We start from the raw sequence: 22,289 nt of genomic DNA, 5'->3' as shown, positions 1-22,289 counted from the left end.
GAGTTCATAAAAGCAGACTGACTGTTTTGGCCACTATGGGAAGCAGGTTTATAACAAACACAAGCTGCTGAGCACAGGTATTTTATATCGAAAGGGATTAAATGAAATGTGAGTGCAAGGGAAGGACAGAGTGTTATGCTGGCAAACCCGGATGTGACTCCTGTGACTGCTCTGCTGCACCATGCATGGTCTTGGACCAACTTCAGTGCACACCCAACAATGGGCCACTTATTTCTAAGCAGATTCAATGCCCTCTGCTATTTTCTTTTAATTAGCTTCTGCAGAGTTCAGCACTCAAGACTTTTTCTGCCTTTTTTTGCCTATCACGTAACTTGGATCAGGCAACACTGAAGTTGTATGGATTGTCATAGCAGCTGCAGTAGCACTGGAAAAGGACAAGCATCCAGTATCATCACACAGTCAGGGCTGAACAGCTCTGCTGTGAGGCTGGGCTGATCTCCTGGATCAGTCCCAGGAGCACAGCCTGATCCATGGGGCACACAAACAGATGAGATGTAAAGCCTGTTTATCAGAGCTGGTACTCAAAGAATGCCTTTCACCAAGAACATGAGCATACTTTACAGCCCAGAACCATTCACACATCCTAGAAACCCTTCCATCTCTGCAGGGAACTCCAACATCTCCTCTGCCAACATTGTTACTTCTGTTCTAGAAGTATGGTTCTAGAAGTACAGAATAATTGTTACTACTCTAGAACAGGATTGAGAAAATGGGCCACAGGCTGAACAGGGCAGGTGCTGTATAAAGGTATAATGACATAGGTCACATTTATCCTGTGCCATTTCAATCTCCTCCCAGCAAAAGCAGACTCTGCTTTCATTCACTGCACACTTTCCAGTCTCATGCAAACACTGAATCAGCACGTGGCAAGAATGCAGATCATGACCCCAGGAACAGCTCGAGGGTCTCACCACGCACTAGAGCAGCAGCAGCCCCCTGAACTGGCACACACTTGGGGCACCACTGTCAGCTGGCATCTCAGACATCTCATCTGCATCTGCCAGGGCAGCTTTGTCACCAACACCATGCAAGAAAATGTCATCAATACTGCCCAAAGTGCTTCCTTTGACAACCCATCACATTTTTCCTTCCTTAGCATTTAGTGGCAAGTAAATAGTTTCATTCAAGATGGAAGCCTCCAGCAATTTGCAAAGCATTCTTTCAGTATTGTTAAACTATTTACTACCTATAAAAACTGTTACACATACATCAAACTATTAGTTCACTACACCGTTTTCTAAAACAGTTTTGGACTGATGAAAACACATAGAATAAAATCATAACAACACATCCTTTAAAATGTCAAACCAGAGTAAGGGGGGAAAAAAAGACAGGATAACATAAGAGACGACAGAAACTTTTGAGAAAACTGAAAAACGCAACACACATTTTTATATCAGTTTGAGAAGGGTTAGTAAACCTGAAAATAAATATGTATCTATTTATAAAGAAAATAACTCAGTCTAAAAATCAACATGTCATAAGAAATTTAGCAACATCAGAGTACATCCTTAAAGAAGAAAATAATTCTAAACATCACATTTTTCTAGCATATTTTCCTCAGCACTCAGAAAATGCATAAATTTTTCTGTAGGCTGAGACAACTGCAAAAGAGATATAATGGAAATATCTTTGTGTGTGAACATGTCTTAGCCATCAAAGTCTAAACATCACATATTACAATTCTCTAACTGTTTATGATATTTATACCATTACATGCTTTGGACATAACTTTAAAGAAAAAAACCCCAAACAATGAAACTTGATAATCCAGTAAGAGAAACTTCATCTTTACACCAACCCTTTAATAGTGTAATGCAACTTAGTTCAGGATTAGGAACACTAAAATGAGAATGGATTAATTATGAGATTTTTAATGAAACACATATTATTTCACTATTCAAATCTGAAAATTGTGACTTTACAAAAAACAATCCTGACCATAAGGTTTAAATTATTTGCTTCTGATTAAGGAGAGCAGGTAACCACATCCTATTTAATTAATCTCATTGATTTCTTCTGAATGAAAGCAACTTTCCCCCTGTGTCATCCTACTGAAGATGTCAATCTCTCTACAAATTTCATTCCAAATATCAGACTTGCTGCAGCAGGAACAGACCTGCTATACAAGTTCATTACCCTGTAAACACAGGGGACACACACAGCATTGGTGGGCTGGGTACAGAGATCAACAATACTTCCATGATTTCAAAAATAAATTCTTTCTTACCTTGGTTGCAAGTTTTTCCAGTGTATCCTGGGTGGCACTTACACTTGTTTGGCCCAATGCATTCACCGTGTTTGCACCCTGGCTGGCATATAGCTGCAAATAGAGAAATACTCATTACCTTTCCACTCCAGTCACAGCTACAATGAAATGTCTTTGAAATTATTGAATATTTCAATAATTTGAATATCTTAATTATTTCAAATTACTCCGAAATAAACAGCAACTACCTAACAAACAGAAGTACTGTCTATGTTATATTCAGAAAATACAGAACTCCAAGAAATAATAGAAAGCCATTTTTGGCACCTCTCTCAATACGACACAAACGAAGTTCATAAAACAAACTTTCAAAGCTTCAATAACAAAAGCATTGCTTTTGAAGAAATATAAGAATTCATGCACAAATATATTTTTGCTGATGTAGGATTAGCCAACAGGAATATTTTCCTGGGCAACTGAAAACATTTGACAGATGAAAATTTTAAACAGCACTTCTAAGTATTTTGCATTAGAAATGTTTCTCTATTATTAAACCTACTTTTTAAATCTACTGGAAAAATGCAGTATTTACTATGCTCTAAGATGTCGTTTATCATTATTGGACAAAACGCAGATACACAATCCTGCTGAGCTCTCTGCTAAAGCAAGACAGACACAAAATAGACAGAAATCAGATGGTAGCAAAAATTGAATACCCTGTAACCTGGATTTTCTATTTACCCCAGTTTAAAGTTCATTTTATAAAGTAACAGTATCATTTGGAACTTGCAAGTAACTAACCAGATCCAGCTGCAATATTAATCTGACAACAACAGGCTGTATCATAAAACTGGATGTATCAAGGACATAATTTAATAAATCTCCCAGAATGCACTCAAAAATGTAATTTGCCTTCTAGCCAAGCTGTTCAACAGGGTTAAATTAAACAAAAGTTTAAAGAAACAAGATATTTGTTTTGGTTGTGGAAGAACCATCCAAATACATCTTTAATATTCCGACAATCTTCTCAATAAGATTCAAAGCATCCAGAACTGGCAATTCCCACAATCCAGAGAAGCAACAGTTAGCATAGAAGGAGTTTGCTCCAGTTTTAGGCCTGCCTTTATTTAGGACTGTTTCAGGACTCCCATTATTATCAGGCCTGTTTTTTAAGTGTAGTATACACCTATAATCAGTGATAAATCCTAAAACCATAAAACATTGTTTTAAATCTACAGCTCTGCTCCTGATGCATCTCTCTAGTATGGTGGTGAAGTCTCTTTCCAAACAATTCTTAAGGAGTATCTTAAAAGAGCAACTGAAATGCAAGATTTTTTTAATTTTTTTTTTTTTTCCCAACCAAACACCATCTGGAAACAAAGAAATGAGATTCGTATTTAGAAACACTTCTCAGTGGAAGTGTAAAGGAAAGGAGCTTCTCAGACCACAGAAAGGGTATGCTCCAGGGAGTATGTCCTTGGGTAATGGACAGGTCTGACTGAAGAGCAACTGATTCCCCACGAGACTCTTCTACAACACTGTACTTGGAAACACATGCTGCTCTTTTAATCACTATGGCCATAAACAGGAAAAAAGGATCTCCTTTGTTAAAAGTTCATTTAGATGCTGAGATTCTTGTCTTCCTGGCATCACAGACCCAGGTCCAATCAGAGGTGTTGGTGGCAAACTGAGAACTATGAACACCAACTTGATGACTTCAAAGCAACCAGGGAAAAACAAAAGTTGTGATCTAAACTACAGTAGAGAAAAGAAATTACTATAAATATGCTCTGGAAACTTGCCTGAATTTTCAATTGCACTTTAAAGAAGATCTGTATTATGAAGTGGGATACACTTATTTAAATCAGCTCTTTTTAAGAAACAAGAAGAACCATGGGATGACTTTGGTGTAAAGTGTAACAGTTCAGTAACTGCTAGAAGAACCTGTGGCAACTTTAGTTTTAGCTGAATTTTTTTATGCCTTGGTTCCTCCCTCAGTTGTACAGATTGCACATTAGCATCAGCTCAGATAGAGACAAAAAAAAAATCTCATACTTGAAGACAAAAATCTCTATTATTCCAAGGAAAGCTTCCAAATGACTAGCAAACCACTGTCCATAAAGTCAGTCATCATAAAACACTGTGGGTTTTGCACATGAAGTGGGTATTTGGAAAACTTTGTTTGCTGCCAAACACGCTCCTTGAGGAAAACCTGTTTATTAGAGTACATTCTATGAACTTGGGCTACTTCAGCATTACAAATCTTATTTAGACACAGCTGAAATTCAATACAGTATTACAACTGAAGAATTTCTTTATACAGGAGAAAAATGCTTTGCAGTAGGCTTAACAACATCTGTAGGCCAGCCAACACCACAGATAAATCTGATGGCATTTCCTATGAGGAATCAAGCCACCCACAGGATGAAACTTGTGCATCATCCTATTAACTTTATTGAGGCTTTGCAGGGTGCTCGGGACTAAAGAATCAGATGGTTCAGCCAAGTCTGCATGCCTGGCTGGGGTCCCTACTGACCCCTACCAGAGTGACCAGGCCCAGGGGGGTGGGTCAGCTCCAGCTCTGCCATCTCCAGCATGAAAATCCTTATTCAAAGGAGAAGCTGCCCATACAAGGCAGCAAATCCACTCACTGACTCCCAACGAGCTCTATCTGAACACTGGCAACAACCAGATGCAGGTACAAAAATAAGCTTATGCCAGACTTTCAGCATTTCTTTTAATAGCAGACAACTATTTCAGCTGTTTGGCATGAGTCAGAGCATACACTACGTGTGCTGATGTGACTGGGTGCTTTAATTCTCCACTCTGCTTGTTTATCTGCCAAGTTCCAGATACAACAGAACAGAGTACTTCAGTCACTCTGCACACAGACAAATGGAGTTTCTGCATTTTTTTTGAAAACAAGTAGAATCACAAGTATTGGAGAAAAAAAAGTCTCCCAATTACTACTTTTTGCCTGTTGAGAATTTAAGAATCCCTCCACACCAATAAACCATTATTTCCTTCCGAGTGACCCACATTTACAATGACTGAAATAACCCATGTCCCTGGATTTCAGCCTGTTATGTAACATTTGCTTCCCTACTAGGGAAGAAGAAAATGTAGACAGAAGGGTTACATCAGGCTGAGAAAGTCAGTCACTTATGAACATAGGGCAGAGAAATGCAGAAGGGTTTGAAAAGGGCTGCCAAAAATCAGTAAAACCTTTCTACTCTTAATAATAGTAACTGTTGTAAACAAAAGTTAAAATTATACTGGCATATACAAGTGCCACTCAGAATGAGACTGCTAATTTACTGTTGAATCAGTATCAAAGCAGACCTACCACATCTCCAAGGATTACTCTCTGAAAGCTGTTAAACTGAACTCCCATTGGGTAGGAATGTGGATTGACATGGACAGAAAAAAATCCTAAGCAAAGCAATTTTCATCTTTAGTCAAGTCTTGCTTTTTTCTGTGCTATAGAAAAAATTATAACTAAACTTTCCCTTTCACTTTATTGACCAATTCATTCAAGAGATAATGAGCAAAAAAACCCCTCTGGTCACACAATTATTCACGTCAGTTGGATCATTTTAAATGCTTTTTTCTTAGGTCAGATGTGAAGATTTGCTCTCAGTTCCCATCAACTTCAAGGAAGTATCCTAGGGTCTTTTATTTGGCCATAAATCTGAGTACCTATTTTCAAGGTTGGCAAGAACTACCTTTTTCCTCCAAAATAAGGTGACAAATACCACATTGTAAGTCTCACTTAAACTTCAGGACAAATTAAACTTCTTCTAAAAATAACACAACGAATCGAAATGTGAATGGGTGGTTTGGGTTTATGATTGGTTTTTTTTTTTTCTTTTTTTCAAGTGTGGGAGAGTGGAAGAAAGAATTTCTGGTGAAATGCACATGCTGCTACCACGCGTTATACTCGTGCAAAAGCCAGAAGCCACCAAACTTCTGAGCCACTGCTTGCTGTTGGTGTTATCCAAGCATTACTCAGTCATTCTGAATTATAATTTTTTTATTGTTGCACAAATACAACAAATGAAAAACACATTCAACAAATTCATTATGGGTCTGTAATGCTGGGGCATGTTTTCATGTCATCTGAATTTTCTCACTGCACATAGATCCCTTCCCTGCTTTGGAAGCACCCCTGAGACTCAGTCAGATCCTCTGCACCAAGCTGGCCACTTTTGAGGGCATGGGTGACTACCACATGTCCCCTCTATTCCCTCTCTTCAAGAACTTTAACATTAATGATCTCTTTATTGACTACCAAACACTGTTTGGTGGAGTGCTAACCAAAAGATTTCACTGCCTGGTTCCCACCTGACTAATTCCTCTTCATTTGTGGCCAACAATGGAAATCCCGGAGCTTTCTTAATGCTATTTTCTCTAGCAATTAAAATTCTCTTTGGTTTTCCAATAGTCCTAGCTATGTTTTTCATTAAAACAGCGTTGAGTATAATTCTTACATTCTTTTTTCTGCTTTGCCTCCTAATTTCTGAACTACTTTTTCATCTCACTGAAGTCTAAAAATATGCACAGAAATACCTGCATCTGAAACAAACGATGCTAACCATCTGCCTGAATGGCCTTGTTTCTGCCCTCTCTTCCCAAGTAAGACACAGCCCCCTATTTATTCTGACTCCAGACCCCAGCTCCTTAAAATTCAATTTGCTCAGGCACAGTAAGTAATTTGTGCAACAGCCCAGAAATGATTACACAGAGTATTCAGCTTCACAAAACTTCACTGGATCCCCTTACACTGCTGATTGCAGAACACATTTCCCATCTTGAGATCATTTCTTACATTCCCCCCCAGTGCTAGCTTTCTAACAAGATTTGCATATAGGTGAAAGGAGCTTTCCTCTAGGCTGCCTCCTCCACCTGAACCTGGGTGCCTTCCTCCTGTGGTGCTCACAGACCACAACACCAAGTTCCACAATACTTCTCTCCCTCAGAGTCAGCTGCAGCTCACATATCTCTGTCTGTTTACTTTTTGCAATTCTTTGTAAATTATGACATCCAAGAAACATTTTCAGGAAAATGAAACTGTCTTATTTACAGTAATTTTGATCTAGGATCCCAAAGGTAGGAGCTAATTTGTAAAACAAATCACTGTAGATCTTTCAGAGTTGCATACTTCTTTTTTCTTCAACTACATACTTCAATTATTCACAACTGCAAGAGAACACAAAGTTTATCCCACCTCAAAGTTACCAGAAGGTGGTAAAAAAACATCAGACCCATAACTCACATTAGAGAATTACTTCTGAAAAAGTGACTTTGCTTCCCAAATAAGTGAATTAGTATATCTCTGCTGAGATTAATAAGCCTCACTAGGACAACAGGGTATTAATTTTCAGATAATTTCATTGCACAACACTTCTTACTTTATTTTTTGGGGAATATAATAAATGTCCTCAACCAACTTCTGTAACTAGAAACTGACAATGACATCAGACAAAATGATATATCTAATGCCTGAATATTTTTTCAGAAATTATTTGCCCTTATTTGTGACATTCATGCTGTCAAAATGTTCAAGTTTTTATCTGAAACATACATTCCATTAAGTGGCTCCTTATTTTTCATGCACAACTCCAACACTTGCCTGAGTAAATCAGTTACTCAGTTTGCACTTTTGAGTCTGGTATCAGCACATTAACATGACAAACTGCAAGCAGTGTGGGCCATGCTGCCAAATGTGTTTCCAAACCACACAGACAAATCCAGACCCTGGTTTATGAATGCCTTGCTATTCAGAACAGCACTACACAGCATGCATAACTTAAGCATGGGTAACACTGAAATCAATAGGATTTAATGAAGTCAGTGGAAGTTAATCTAATGCTTATACTCCTAAACACTCTTTTTTAAAAATCAGCAGAAATCTGATCTAGCACATGCAAAATTAGAAAAGCAAGAAATATTTCATGCTTTATAGAGCTTCTTGTTTGCATTTCAAGTGGTTCACTAAAACTGCTTAAAGAATGATGCTTATAATCTCAAATGCCTGTTTGCTACCTGAATTTTTCTATGTGTCTACAGAATTCCAACAGGTAGAAACAGGATAGCATGAGTGTCTCTGTGTGGTGACAGAAGACAAACTGGGTCCTACTGATATGTTGTTTATTCAAATATAAAACATCCACTGGCTTCAGCAGTGTAACTTCTGTATCAGTAACACAGCTGATTTCACAGAGAGATGAATGGCTGAGTGCTTTGCTCCTCCCTGTCTGAGACTCATCACTCTGCCACAGGGAGTGCAAAAAGAATCACAGAATCACACAGACTCACAGAATCTCTAGGTTGGAAGAGACCTTCAAGATAATCGAGTCCAACCCATGCCCTAAAACCTCAACTAAACCATGGCACCAAGTGCCACATCCAGTCTTTTTTTTAAGCACATCCAGGGACGGTGGCTCCACCACCCAGGCAGGCATTCCAGTACTTTTATCACTCTTTCTGTAAAAACTTTCTCCTAATATCCACCCTGTATTTCCCAACCTCCCCAGTGAGCCAGGAACAAACAAGACACATCAATTCCTAAGCAGCAGCAGACTACAGCCCTGGGTACCAAAGTAAACTGTGTTGGTTTCATTTTGCTCTAACGTGCCAGGATCTACACTGCTGGAGACCAAGGGCTGTAAATTTTCCCTGTTCTGGGAAGGAGAACCTGTAGTGGAAGTGCAAAGCAGGCAGTGGGGGGCAATAAATGCCTCAGCCATCCCAAAATAACCTCTCACTGCACACGATTCACTGCCATGAAAGCAAATTAGGCCTCCTAGGTCTGACAGCTTGTAAATGCATTGCTGGTAGTACAAACAATTTGCAGAAACATAAAAATACTGCACAGGGCTTGAGGGTAAAATAAAGAAAAGAAGGGAAAAAATGTCGTATTTTAGAAAAATAAGTGTATCATTGTATAGGCGTCTGGGATAAAATAGCCCTGTTAATTTCTTTCCCCCCTCATCTTCCCCAAATCAAATGCTTAAAAAAATGAACAACAACAAAAAGTTACCTTCTTGTCACATATTAAAATTTTCATGTAAACTTATGACTTCAAGGCCATAACTCCAAGTCATAAACTTGCCAAAAGTATTTCAAGAAATATGTTCAGCTAACCTTTGGGCTGGCACCTTAGGCTGGCTATTCTCTGCCTTAAGACGTAGAATGCTGCAAGACAAATATCCAAAAGAGAAAATCCAGCTTTTTTTTGGGTTTTTTTTTCTCTGTAAAGAGGATGGACTTGGCTGTGGTTTTTATCAACTTGTTACATTCCTGGAGAATTACATACATTCAAGATTCAGAGCTTTTCTGAAATAAAAAAAAATTCTGGTACACATTTAAAAATGGAAATACCTTATATAAGTATTTCATTATGAGATTTAACAAACACATTCGATACATAAGAGTAATTAAATATAATGATGTGATGCTATTCTTATTCAATCAGCTAAGGAACTACACTTTGTCAAGCTTCATATATTAAGTAGTTGTAAAAGTTCTCGTGTTTCATGGTTCAGGTTCAACATTTCCATCAACAGAGCACAAATGCTTTTCTTAAAGACATAGTATCCTTTCATTTAAGTATGAGTATGTACTTTTAATTTAGCGCAGTGTCTCCACAGCTCAAACACAAAGGCCTAGCATCTGGATGCTAATTTGAGAGCAATTAAAATTACACCCTTTTATATGTATCTGAACATCTGCAACCAATAAACATGTTGGCACACAAATTTACTGGTCATTTTTATAATGTCTAAAAATGTAATGTCATCTAAATTAAAAGTAATACTTTAAAAGAAACCTTTTCAGTTCTTGCTACCACATGAAACAAGATATGCTACAAAATTTAAATAAGATGAAAACACAGATATATGTTTCAAGCTATTTGAAATCAATTTATTTGCCAATAAATTTAATATTAGCAGCATGGCTTGTTAGGCTACACAGCCTCGTGATAGCAGATTGGGACTTGAGCAACAGCAGCCCTTGGTATTTTAAGTAGTGTGTGACCAACACTTAAGGGTTTTCTATGACTGCAACTTGTACTAGTTTAAATCAGTTTTAACTAGGAAGTCCCTTAGCCTTGGTTACTGCGAAAGAAAGCTCCTCAGGTTGTTGCTGGGCTTTCAGAGAAAATGTAATTACAAATATACTACAGTTGCAATTGGTCAAATTGATTACTGATGACATTTCCTTAGAAAAAACCAGGCTGCAAAACTATTAATCTGCATATGAAGTGCATGAGGAATGCACTAGGGAAATGGAAAAGGATACTGTATCTTTAACACAGTCAAGTCATACTTTAAAGGCATAAAGGTTCTAAACTGGGAAAAAAATTGAATAAAAATAGCAAAACCTCATTTTTATTCTTGAATAGCAGTGTAAAGCAGTATTGCAATTCTGTATAAAATGCCTTTTCTTTGAAAAGTACCAGGGATGCACAAAAATATCAGTCATTTTATAAGAAGCAGACATGCTCCATATCAGTATTTCTTAAACACTGCTAATACAATGCATTAATTCAGACTGTGATCTTACAACCCCAAATTCAGTAGCAAAACTCTTATTGACTTTAGGGATGTTTCTGCTAGTGGATCAGCCTCCTAGGAACCAGTATTTTCACAGGTCATTATTGATACAATCATGGTTTTATTTTTGTGCATCTTGGACTATACAGAATTGCCATTTCCACTGAAAGCAATGTAACATGCAGGAAACAGAAATGCTAAGCTGCCCGTGGCCTCTTCTCCCATTGATGCGTTGGATGATTTATATGGGTAAACTCCCATGAAATTAATTTTTACCAATACAAAATCTCCTTCTAAGCATCAATGAGAGCACAGCCACTGCTTCCCCCGCTCCCACCACCTCACACCCCTGAAAGAGACTGCACAGAACAGGTACACAGCTTCTGAGCTCCTTAGGACAGCAGCAGCAGCAGCACAGACACTGCAAGATCCTTCCCAAGGGTTGTGAGAAGGCAGCAGCATGCACAGTTCCCAGCAAAGCACTCAGTTATGCCTGTATCTGCTAGACATCAACTCATACAAGCTCCTCTCTCTTGCAAGTCCTCTTTAGAACTCCCTGAAATCATATGCTTTCTACCAGGTTTGGCCAAATCTAAATGCCAGCCTGACGTACTTCAATTAACACTTTTTTAATGATGCTAAGCTGAGGGGAGGTGTAAACTGATGGCTTGACTTTATACATCCTTGACTGTCCTGTCTCTAGGCATTTAAGCCATTTGTGGTGGAAAACTACTTTATTGACCTACTCTGGGTTTGCTTTCCAGGTAAAACACTCAAACCTCAGCACGGGGAGATAAGCAGATGGAGTTACAACCAATGGGCTCTCTGAAAGAGCACACCCATCTTCACCACCCCTTCTGAGACAGACTGCATGGATTTTCTTACTGCCTGAGGAGAATCACACACAGCAATGGGTGAAGTCATCAAATATCACTGCTTATCAAACCTATGTTCAGTTAAATGTTATTCCTGTTAAGCATCTTCTGTTGGTCAAACTTTCTATCCGTCAGACAAAATCTGCTGACTCCAACAGTCACATAGACTCCAGTCAGCAGAGGGTCTGACAGTAGATCTGCATTTTTTTATAGAAGCTGCAGACCTGGTCTTCTCTTCTGTATCTATGCAAACACAGCAAAAAGAACCATTTTTGCCATCACCTCCAGCAAAGGAGTTGTCCAAACTGTAATGCAGAATGAGAATTCAAGCCACTTCCTATTGCTTTTCTTTTAAAAATCCTGCTGAACTATTAAAATACTATCTCTCTCCACAGTTTTTTGCTGTTGAACTGCAGCTAAAATTTTGAAACAATCTTCACATGTGTAGTGGTTCTTGACTACACATAACTGGTGTACAAATCAATTACAAACAGACACACAGCCAGGTTCAAAGCAGGTGTATTTTGTTCATGAAAGACACACACAGAGGCAGAAACCATTTCCATAGCTTTTGAAAGAACTACAGAGATATTTGTAAGCCAGCTAAAAAAAGAGGCAGACAAACCATTAGTTTTAAGAACAGTTTTGAGGGAACCTAGACAGATGAGTGGCAAAAATACCCACAAGGAATTATTTTTTGCATTTGTGCAATATGTGTGCAAGGACATGTGTCCTGACTTGGTTTTCCCTGTGTCCTTTAAAACCCCTTGAATGGGCTCTGCATTAGGACAACACATTCAGTACCAGGGCTGCTGTTGCCTTACAAAGGAAAAGCATTTATGAATTAAAAATGCACTATTGATACCTGCTTTCACCAAAAATATTGTGTCACAGGAAGTCACCTCCCCTGCTCTGCAGAAAAGAAATACAGAAGCAACTCCTTCTACCCTCACTTTTACTCTGGGTTATAACTCAGCTGCGTGCACAACAGTAAGACATAAAGCAAGACAACAACAACGCTATTTTTACACCTATTTCATCAGGTACTTTATCAACATACCATCTTTCAGAGAGGTAGGCTTTCGTGTGATTATTCCCACTTACAGCTATTATTCCCACTCCTACTAATTAAAGTGCAAGTCAATTCCACAGGCTGGGCAACAACATGGGATTTTTGGACTAATTTCAAGTGGGATATTTAATATCTAACTTTAGAGCATTGATGCAGTGAGCTCCTCAGTGTAAAAATTCAACCCTATCAATGATAAGGGTACTTTAAGGGAGCTAATTGATGGTGTTTAAACATAATTTCTGTTGCTCCCAAATTAGCCTTTCTACACACCAGGTTGAATTAATTAATCTTTTACATAGTAAATCAAAATCTGAGAAAAGCTACTTAGTTATGTTAGTGATGGAAGACCTACACAGCTCTAAATCTAAGCCACAAAACAAGCATGGATGGATTTTCAATTTACAAGGTCAAAGAAATACCAATGAGTTTGAGTTACATTTGTTCAGACCCTTTGAAAACATGCCTATATTTTTATCAGTCTCAAAATGCATTTAGCTGCCTAAGCACAGATCTCACTTGGGTGTTCAAAACCTCCAAGAAAGAAACAAAAAATCCAACCTGTTTTAAAGTTCTTCCAGTTTGAAGGACAACTTCTAAGCACATTTACTGGAATTTGAAAAGGCATTTGGGAAGGGAATTTCTTGTCACTGTAGAGTGAATATTTCTACTGGCTGAGATGTTACAGCTGACACTGACAGGCTCTGGAAGGAAGCTTACACACGGATCAGACCTACGTGCACAAGTCCTGACTGGTGTAGACAGAGGATGTTGTAAAGAAAGAAGTGTAAATTAAAAGAGGGCCCTATTTCAATGTCTTCCTACATGTTTATAAGAACAGAAGACAGCTGAGTTATGCTGAGTGGCGTTGCTAAGCAGCACTAAGCATGATTATGCTCCACGTGCACTCCTTTGCCAGTCAAAGAGACATAAAAGGAATAACTTCACACTTCACAAAACCAAGTCTAGCTAACACAGTTCAGTTTCCATTTGCAACTCTCTGGATGGATTATGGATGGAAGATCAGGAGCACGGAGCCACCAAGGCTTAAGGCCTTAATGAGGCTCATCAGCTGCACCACACTCCTGCTCCGCTAGAGCTGACATATCCAGCTAAATGGCTTAAGCATTTGTCACAATTAAACCACTACCTTAAATCACACTGCTGGTTTAAATAAACACATTTTTTTTCTCAATAGCTGTGGGCAGAGAGCATGCCCACACGTGCTTGGTGGAGCAGCTCAGCTGGACAGCAGAAAACACATCCAGGTATATCAGTGACCACATGCCCTTGGCTCATCACAGTTCAGAGGTCTCTGCAAACTGGGACCACATACCATGTATCTGTGTGTCTGCTCCACTCTGGCTCCAGCATGGCTCTCACCTTACATTTGTTGTCAGAAGGATAAATTTAGAGATAATTAGTGCCTGTGTGGTAAATTATGCATGAGTAAGCCCGTGAGAGTCCAAAGGTGCTGTAGCAGTTGCAGGCATACCAAAGATGGCTCAAGCTGGTTTGAAAAAGAGCAGTTCCAACTCACTAATAAAGAGCTCAGCATTATTGCCTAAATATTTGGAGCTTCTTTTTTGGACACATTTTTTAATTGGGTCTCATTACTAATTTTTAAGCCTGATTCTATACTTGTTTTCCTTGTGCAAACAGAACTTACGCTAAAACACCAAAGAAAATGTACATCTAGTAGAGAAAGTCTGACACCTCTTTATGCCACTCATTTTGGGGACAGGGCTAAGAGCTTCACCTTTGAGCAGAGAGAAAGTAGAAGAAATAATCTTGGCTTTTTGGAAAATTTTCACTGATATTCCTTTGCACAGTAAAATACCCAAGTTTTCCTGTGAGGCCAGGAATGTTGCCTTCTGTGCCAGGTTAATCCTACATACTGGGTGCCACATTCCCAAGGAGAAGAGTTGACTAGAGATTTTCTATTTGGCTGCAAGCACTAGAGAGATTCACTTTCATTTAGTGTAATCTCCTGCTTTGTGATATGCCTGGAATTTTCACCACCTGCAACTGACATGGGTTTTCTTGCTTTATTTTGCCAATAGTTTGTCTCCTATTTAGAACAGAGAAGGAGCTGCTGATGGTTTTAGTAAAATTTTCACCTAAACATCTGAGACTCTTCTGACCCAGCAATTAAAATATTATCAGTATGTAAAGAAAAAAAAAGGAAGGGCGGGGGGAGGGGGGGAATGCTTTTTGACACCTAAGTGATAACTGTATTCTTTTGAAAGTCTGGTCCAAATTACTGGAGATGATCCCAGAAAACACCTACCTACATGTCTTCTAAATGTGCATGGACACAAATTTGTGGATAATGGACTAAAATGCAGTGGAAGGAGGTGAGAATTCACCTACCTTTAGCCTAAAGGAAAAGAAAAAAGCATTTCTAGTCTCTGGAAAAGCTAGCACTAAAAATTAACTTACTAACAGAATCCAAAGAACAACAAATAAATTATACTTTCCGTGTATTATTACTTTTGTCTCATTTCCAATTTTTAATTATGAATCTTTTGATAGTATAAATTTATGCAACTTCTGTCTCCCAATATCATAAAAATGCAAAAACAAATCAAATTTGGTAATAATGAGAAATTGACTTTCACCTAAACATGAGCTGTAATTTATGGTCACAAGATGGAAGACAACTTGTCTAAGAAAAGTGACACAGTAGTCTGGGCTCTTTTGGGTTTTGGTTTTTGTTTGTTTTTTTAAACAAAGCAAATTATTGATATTTGCCAGTTAAGCCTTCATAGCCTCAAACATTCAAACGCACAATGATTTTCAAATAAAACTGCATCATGAAAGGTGGACCTATTCCTAGACTCCTGGACCATAGGTCCTATTGCCTCTGGAGCAGCCTCAATCAACCTACTAAATACTCTTCTTTCTTTCTTCATAAATATTCATGCCAAGGAAAGGACTACTTGTTACCAACTAGAGCCCTAAAAATCAAAATTGTTCATGGTATGGTCTGAGAGGTATCAACCTGAGAACTCTGCATTAAAGAAACAGTATCAGGGATGTTGCATTCCAGAAGTACTTTCCATAGGTTTTTATTAGTCATCTTATGAATCTATTAAACCTTATGGGCTTCTAATATACTTGGGAAGAGAGAAACCAGTCTTGCTGCTTACAGATTTGAACAAAACCTTTGCTGAGAGTTGCATTTCCAATTCTTTTCCTATCTTTTGCCAAATATTTGCCCTGCAGACTAGAAACTTACAGTATTTAACACCTGTTTTATTCGGAAAATGGCTTGACAGAAAACTATCTCATCCACATATGCTTCTGTCTAAATAAAAAAATAAAATTAAAAAAAGCTAAGGACCAGCATTTATAGGCTTGCTCCTGCAAAAACTTCAGGATGTCCCTCATGTATGAGCATTAAACACATGAGTAAGCATCCCCAGTATCAAAGGTCATAATTTTAACAAGCTGAGGTCTCTACGTGACTCCTAACAATTTTAGTTGTTACACAGTACTAGCTGCCTCCACAGAATTCCTACTGAAGATGTAGTTAATGATGAAGACTTATCTACTACTTTATCCTGCAGTCATATCAGAGTCTAGATAGATTTGAGAATCTCAGAGATGTTTCTCTTCACGTGTGACCCAGTAAAAGGATGCTGTCAGGCAGATTTAGTCCCTTAGTTTAGGTTTACTGAAAGAATACTTGAGCTTAGTACTTAATTGGAACATTTCCATCGATGTTCTAAGTGAAATGTCAGTAATTTTGGTTTCCTCTTGGATACAAATATTATCACCCTGCAGTGCCTGTAACATGACACAGTGTAGTTACACCAGGGTATAAGATCAGAGCACAAAACAAAGCAGAAATCAAGAAGAAATTTCCAAATTCTCACTACCCTAGCTCCATTTTACCTTACTTGACTGCAATCATTTTAGCACTGTTAAAAACAGACAGAACTTGAACATGACAGCATCCTTCTAAGTCAGGCGCACACGTGCAAAAGCCTAGCCCTGCACTGTCAGGATGTGTGTGGACACGTGAAAGACATGACTAGGTGTGTACAAGCCTTCTCTACAAGTGACTAGAAGCCCCAGCAGCAGTGGTACTCACGTTGGCACTGTCCCCAGGCCACTCGGGCCCAGCCCCAGCAGCAGTCAATTCTGCTTCCAAAGCGACACAGTCCTGCCGACGAGACCATTTGTCTGGGCCACCTGTAGAAGACAGTTCAACAAAGTCTGGTGAAACATTTTAAAAGTAGCTAAAATCATCGTAGAGTAAAAAAAAAAATAAAAAAAAAATCTACCAAACAACCTAAAAACTCCAAAAAACAAAGAACAGCAAAAACCTCTCCTGCATAGAGATACATTTTTTTCCTACTTTTTTTTGAAGAGACAAACTGCTCTCAGCTAAGCCTGGGATATTTCTAGCATTAATACTTTACTTAGTTCAAAAAATGCAAATGACAATAAGTGAAGAGGGGAGATGATAGTTAGGACAGCTGAGCAAAGCCTCAAAAAGCTGACATGCTTTGCAGTACTCTCACTGCTGCCCCTCCCAGGCTGGCACTGAACAGAAGTTCAGAAGTCTGAAACAGAATCTATACCATGGAATAAATGCCATCACAAAGTTTAGGCATTGCTTTTGTTCACAATATACAGCAAAATTTTCTCACTGAAATATTAAAAGAAAAAAAAAAACTAAAAAAAAGCTTCTTGGACAGTTAAATAGAAATTAAATGTAAAAGGAAAGCTGTAGTCTTTCTTTGTTCCAAGGAAAAGATACCACGGCCTCACGCAGTTATAAACTATTGACACGAGTCAGTAATATCTTTAAAGGATAGGCTGAAACGTCGTGAGCGCTGCATTTGAACAGATGCTATTAAAAAAAAAAAAAAAAAAAAAAAAAAAAAAAAAAAAAAAGAAAGAGTCCGTGGGGAGGGCGGGGGTCGCGCTGGCCGCTTGCCCCTCAGGGCGCAGTGCCCGCTCCCGGCAGCGCCGCCGGTCGCGACACCTGACACGACAGGAGGCGACAGGAGGCGACACGGCCCGCGGGCACACGCGCCGCGAGCTTCGTGTTGGAACTTGAGCCGCGATCTCCGCCGCCCTGCGCCGGGGGTGCCTCCGGGCGTCAATAAGCTAATTTTATCTCTACAGCACGCGATGCGCTTTGTTTTTAATTCTTGCGGGACGCAGCCCCGCCAGAGCAATAAACTTTTCTTTTACCTAAGCCCGCGTTCAGGCTGCCGAGCGGCGGGGCAGGGCCGGCAGGCTCGGGGCCGCGGCTCCGCGCCGGGAGCGGCACCGGCGGCCCCGCGGCTCCACCTGCGGCCCCGCGCAGGCATCGGCAGCGCCACACGCGTCCCGCCCAGCGCTCCGGCCGCCCCCGCCTCGCCGGGAGCCAGCCCCGGCTCCGGTGCCACCGCAGCGCCCCGCGTCAAGAAGGGGAGAGCCGGGGCTAGCCCCACTGTCCCCGGGGGGAGAACGAACGCCGCCTTCGCCCTGCCCGGCCGCCGCCCCCGCTCTCCCCGTGCCTACCTTCTGTCAAATTCCCCGGCCGCCCCCAGCGAGAGGCAGGACGCCAGGAGCAGCCGCAGGGAGAGCTCCATGGCCGGCGGGGGCTCCGCTGGCCGCCGAGGCGGCCCCGGGCGGGCAGAGGCGCTGCCGCTGCCGCGGGTCCGGCTGCCGCCCAGGCCGGCCGCGCTGCCACTGCTCCGCGGCGGCGGCGAGCTCGGCGCCCTCCCTTCCCCTTTCCCTCTCCTTCTCCCTCTCCCGGTGCCTGCCCGCCCGCCTGGCAGGCGGAGGAGGCGCGGCGCGGGGAGCGGCAGCGCCGCCCGGCCCCGGCAGAGGCGCCCGCGGCCCGCCCGGGCCGCCTCCCCCTGCCAGCGGCACCTGGCGAGCGTGGGACACCTGGGGCGGCACAGAGCCGCGAGGAGCCCCAGCTGCTGCCGACAGCCAGGCACCGACCGCGGTCCGGGGGCGCTGGGAAGGGTGGGCTTCCTTGTCATGAGCTTTGTATCTCGAACTTCCTGAAGGAGGATGGTTACGCCCTCCTCTCTGCAAAGCTCCTGTCTGAAGCCAAGAGCGTTATGATTTGGCCTTCTTTTACCAACGAAACCCCAACAATAAAGCTTTTTTTAAACACTTACCAGGTGTGTGTGGTTTTCTCTGTCTCAAACACTCCTATTAATAGCTCTCAGGTGTTGGCATGTGTGACATCAGGTGTCCAGCCCTTGTCCAGAAGAACAAGTGACAAGTTTGAACACTAACCACACATCATGTAATGTGCTTGCACTGCTACTGACAGCAAAGACTGCATCTATACGCATCACTATCATGTTAAAATACAGCCCTTATTTTTGTTTGGTTTCTATGAACTACGGCTTTGGGACTTACCAAAGGACACTTCTAATAGCAGCCTGTCACCAGTTTAGGGTCAGAGCTGTTCTGAGATCTCTCTGATTACAGACGGATGGGGTCAAGCCCTGGGACTGGGTTGCAGCATTTGTTTAAATTGTGCCTACATCAAGGCTAAAGCTCGTCAGCTGTTCCTACAAGAGTCTGGCTGTAGCTTAGAAGCAGAAAACAAGGATTTTCTCTGGATTGTGCTATAACACAAAGCCAAACCCTTCAGAAAGCAGTTGGATGCCAACCACAACTTAAAGTTTCAGATTTCAGCTGGTAGTTCTGTGTTGAGCATTTTCCACCCTCAAAACACTTCACAGACAATTCAAGTTATACTGCACAAAGGTGGCCATTTCTTGCACAAGATATAGATTGTGCTAGTAAATTACAAAAATTACACCTTTCCTCAGAATGATTTTAGCACTTTCAGCTCACATTTGAGCAGAAGATCCCCTCCAATGCTCCTTCCCCTCTTTTTTTTATCTTTTAATGACAGTACAATCCCCATGATAAACTTCCTGTCCACAGCATCAGCTCAGAACTTTTCAGACACAGAGAAAAAGGAACTGTAAAAGCTGCAAGGGGATGATTCTGCAAGGTGCTTGTACCTGTGCTCAGATAACATGCAAGCTCCCCTAGAGGACTCAGATATAAAAACTGCACTGAGGACCAAGCCTTGTTCCCTCCATTGACATGAGAAGCTGACAGCCAGGCAGTGAATGCAGTGACATGTTGCTGTTTGGGAAAGACAGAAAAGCATCTGGCTTGTGTTAGATCCTTGCTGAAATATAGACCTGATTGCCAGCTCTTGACTGATTGATAATTGTTTTGTTTCACTTGGATCTGTGATGTGGTATAACAGACCATGCATAGTGAAATCACTGTCAAGATTTAATGGACAAAAGGGGATATAACCTATTTGTGATAAACACAAGGATTTCTTTCTGGCAACAGCATCTGCATGTGCCTTTCCAACTTGTAGGGAAAAAAAAAGTGTACACAAATTACACCAGTTCCAAGTCCAGGACAAGTGCCAAAACCAACATTTGAACATCACTCCAAATTAAGGTCTAGGGCAACCTGACACTTTTCCTCTCATGTCCAAAGGGACATGTCATAAAATCAATTCCTTTAATGCAATGCTGCATAATGGTACTTAATGTACACAGGAACTTTAGAGCACACACTATTCCTTTAAAGCATGTTCACTCACAAATGGCAGTAAGATCATTTAATCTCTCCAGACTGCACTGAGTATTTAAGACTTCCTCAGCAGCCTGTTTGGCTCTCTTGTATGTTAATACTAGTGTGCTGGTCAGACATGGTGCCTAGTCTAATTAAGATTGTCTGCTCTTGGTTGACTTCTGCTGCCTTTACAATTTGTTTTGGAACATCAACCCAAAAAACAGTTAGCCAGTCACTGAAAGATCACATATTAGACTTCCATACCCATCAGTGGAACTGACCATCCACTCACTTATGAATTCATTTGTTTTGGCAGTGGTTCATCATGACTAGTGGAGCTCTCTTAACAAGGCAGTTTCTCATATCCATGACAGTAGAAGGATTACTGAGTGAGCTGTCAAAGAGCCAGATCTCTTGATGAGTTAAAGGTGTATTAAGTTGTGTGGGTATGCCTCAAGATACTATATAGAACATGTAGATGGAGAAGTTGTTGGCAGTATGACAATAAAAATCACTTTTGTATGTTTAGTGAGGCAGTAGAAAGTCTGGCAAAATGCTGATGCCATTGGGTGGGCTGACCTGATGTCCAGCAAGATTTAACTAACAATAGAAGTCCAGCAGCTGTGCATCAAGCACTCAGATGATTGACTAGAACAAGTGTCCAAGCAAGTTTCTTTAAAGTTACCAGTAAGACACTTGGTTAAGCATAGTATGATAGTCAGGTTTTTAGCTGCAAATTAGCAACAATGAAGCAGAAACACAGAGGAAGATAGTATTTTGAACAGCAATGCTGCTATCCTTGTGTATAAAAAAGTCAAAACTCATAGGAAGGTGAATTTTGCCTGAAAAATTGTTCATCTTATGCAAGCATAGTGATCCTTCCTGTTTTAACTCTTCTCAATTCCTCCATAACTATCTTTATATGTCTTGTGCAAAAATAGCCATACTGTCAGTCATGATCTTCATCTCAGACTTCTAGTCTCATGGGTGTATTGAGCTCAGATTGAGACAATTCTATGCAAATTGAGACCCTAAACTTGATCAGATACACTGTGTTGGGAGCAGAGGAAGAGTTGAAAATACTTGCAGCTGACCATACCATTAGCAAGCCCATTAGCTTCTGAATTATCTGTTCTGAGGGAATCGAGTCCCAGGTACATATTCTACTGCTGTATTCTGCACCCTAAGTGATGAAGACACATCTGACTGCACACAAATATGAATCCTGGTGATAAGGCAGCAGAGGGAAGAAATGCCTTGAGAGAGGGGCTTGCTAATTCTGCTGCAGGGAGGGTAAAGGTGGTGAGGGCAGCTGCTGCTTCTGGGATGGCGAGTGTGACAGAGTGACGTCTGGCACACTGCAGTTTAACTACACACGGGGGAACATGTTCAATGCACTGCTTAGTGCAGTGGTGATGTTTCAAAAATCCACAACAGCACAGTGCAGAGTATATTTGCAGTGTATACTCCATTAAAGGATCAAGAATCACTGTCATTAGCCATGCATGTAACTGGTAAAACAAGGAACATCAACTAAAAACACATATAAACAATAGGAAACCCAGTTCCATGGAAGACAAACTTATTTGCACTTTTGTCAAGTGAAATGAACCTTCCTTGTGTGTGGGGGACCTGCCCCTCTCTAACAGTACTACTTTGACTTCACCTCTGGTAGGCTGTGCCCAGCAGACTCTGTTCCAAACCTCTGCTGCAGGATGAACTCTGGGTTTTTGTATGTTCTTTGTTGCTATAGCCATTCCTGAGGGGGAAAGCCAACAGAACAGAAACATTTTCCAGAATACTGCCTGGCATGATCTGGACAGGCAATATTTTTTTTTAAAAAGAGCTATAAAGACACAAGTGGCAGATATTTTAGGCCGACAGATATTGTAAATATGGTAGATGATAGAATATGGTAGATATGACAAAAATCACACAGAAAGAACTTTAAAATGTATCTTCTTTGTTACACATACCTGTGA

At 40.6% G+C, this 22,289-nt stretch overlaps 1 protein-coding gene across 5 annotated transcripts in view; it reads right to left on the bottom strand.

Annotated features, from left to right (window-relative positions):
- The window catches only part of NPNT (nephronectin), a 47,544-nt gene extending 28,795 nt beyond the window's left edge, over nucleotides 1-18,749 (bottom strand). The window contains exons 1-4 of one of the 5 annotated variants that reach the window (XM_039710726.1): nucleotides 18,256-18,749; nucleotides 16,832-16,932; nucleotides 9,377-9,427; nucleotides 2,252-2,344 (exon numbers count right to left, since the gene is read on the bottom strand). In XM_039710726.1, the coding sequence (XP_039566660.1) occupies nucleotides 2,252-2,344; nucleotides 9,377-9,427; nucleotides 16,832-16,932; nucleotides 18,256-18,725 (715 nt within the window). In that variant the 5' untranslated portion in view covers nucleotides 18,726-18,749. Of the gene's footprint in view, nucleotides 1-2,251; nucleotides 2,345-9,376; nucleotides 9,428-16,831; nucleotides 16,933-17,943; nucleotides 18,195-18,255 lie in introns of those variants that run through there. The other 4 variants (XM_039710723.1, XM_039710728.1, XM_039710727.1 and 1 more) reach the window with 4 other exon arrangements.
- Nucleotides 18,750-22,289: the final 3,540 nt, after the last annotated feature.

The sequence above is a fragment of the Passer montanus genome, unplaced genomic scaffold, assembly GCF_014805655.1.
Source record: "Passer montanus isolate IOZ18808 unplaced genomic scaffold, ASM1480565v1 scaffold23, whole genome shotgun sequence".
In the NCBI taxonomy this organism is placed as follows: Eukaryota; Metazoa; Chordata; class Aves; order Passeriformes; family Passeridae; genus Passer; species Passer montanus.
Note: the sequence above shows the minus strand (reverse complement) of the source record. Positions and strands in the feature narration are given on the sequence as shown.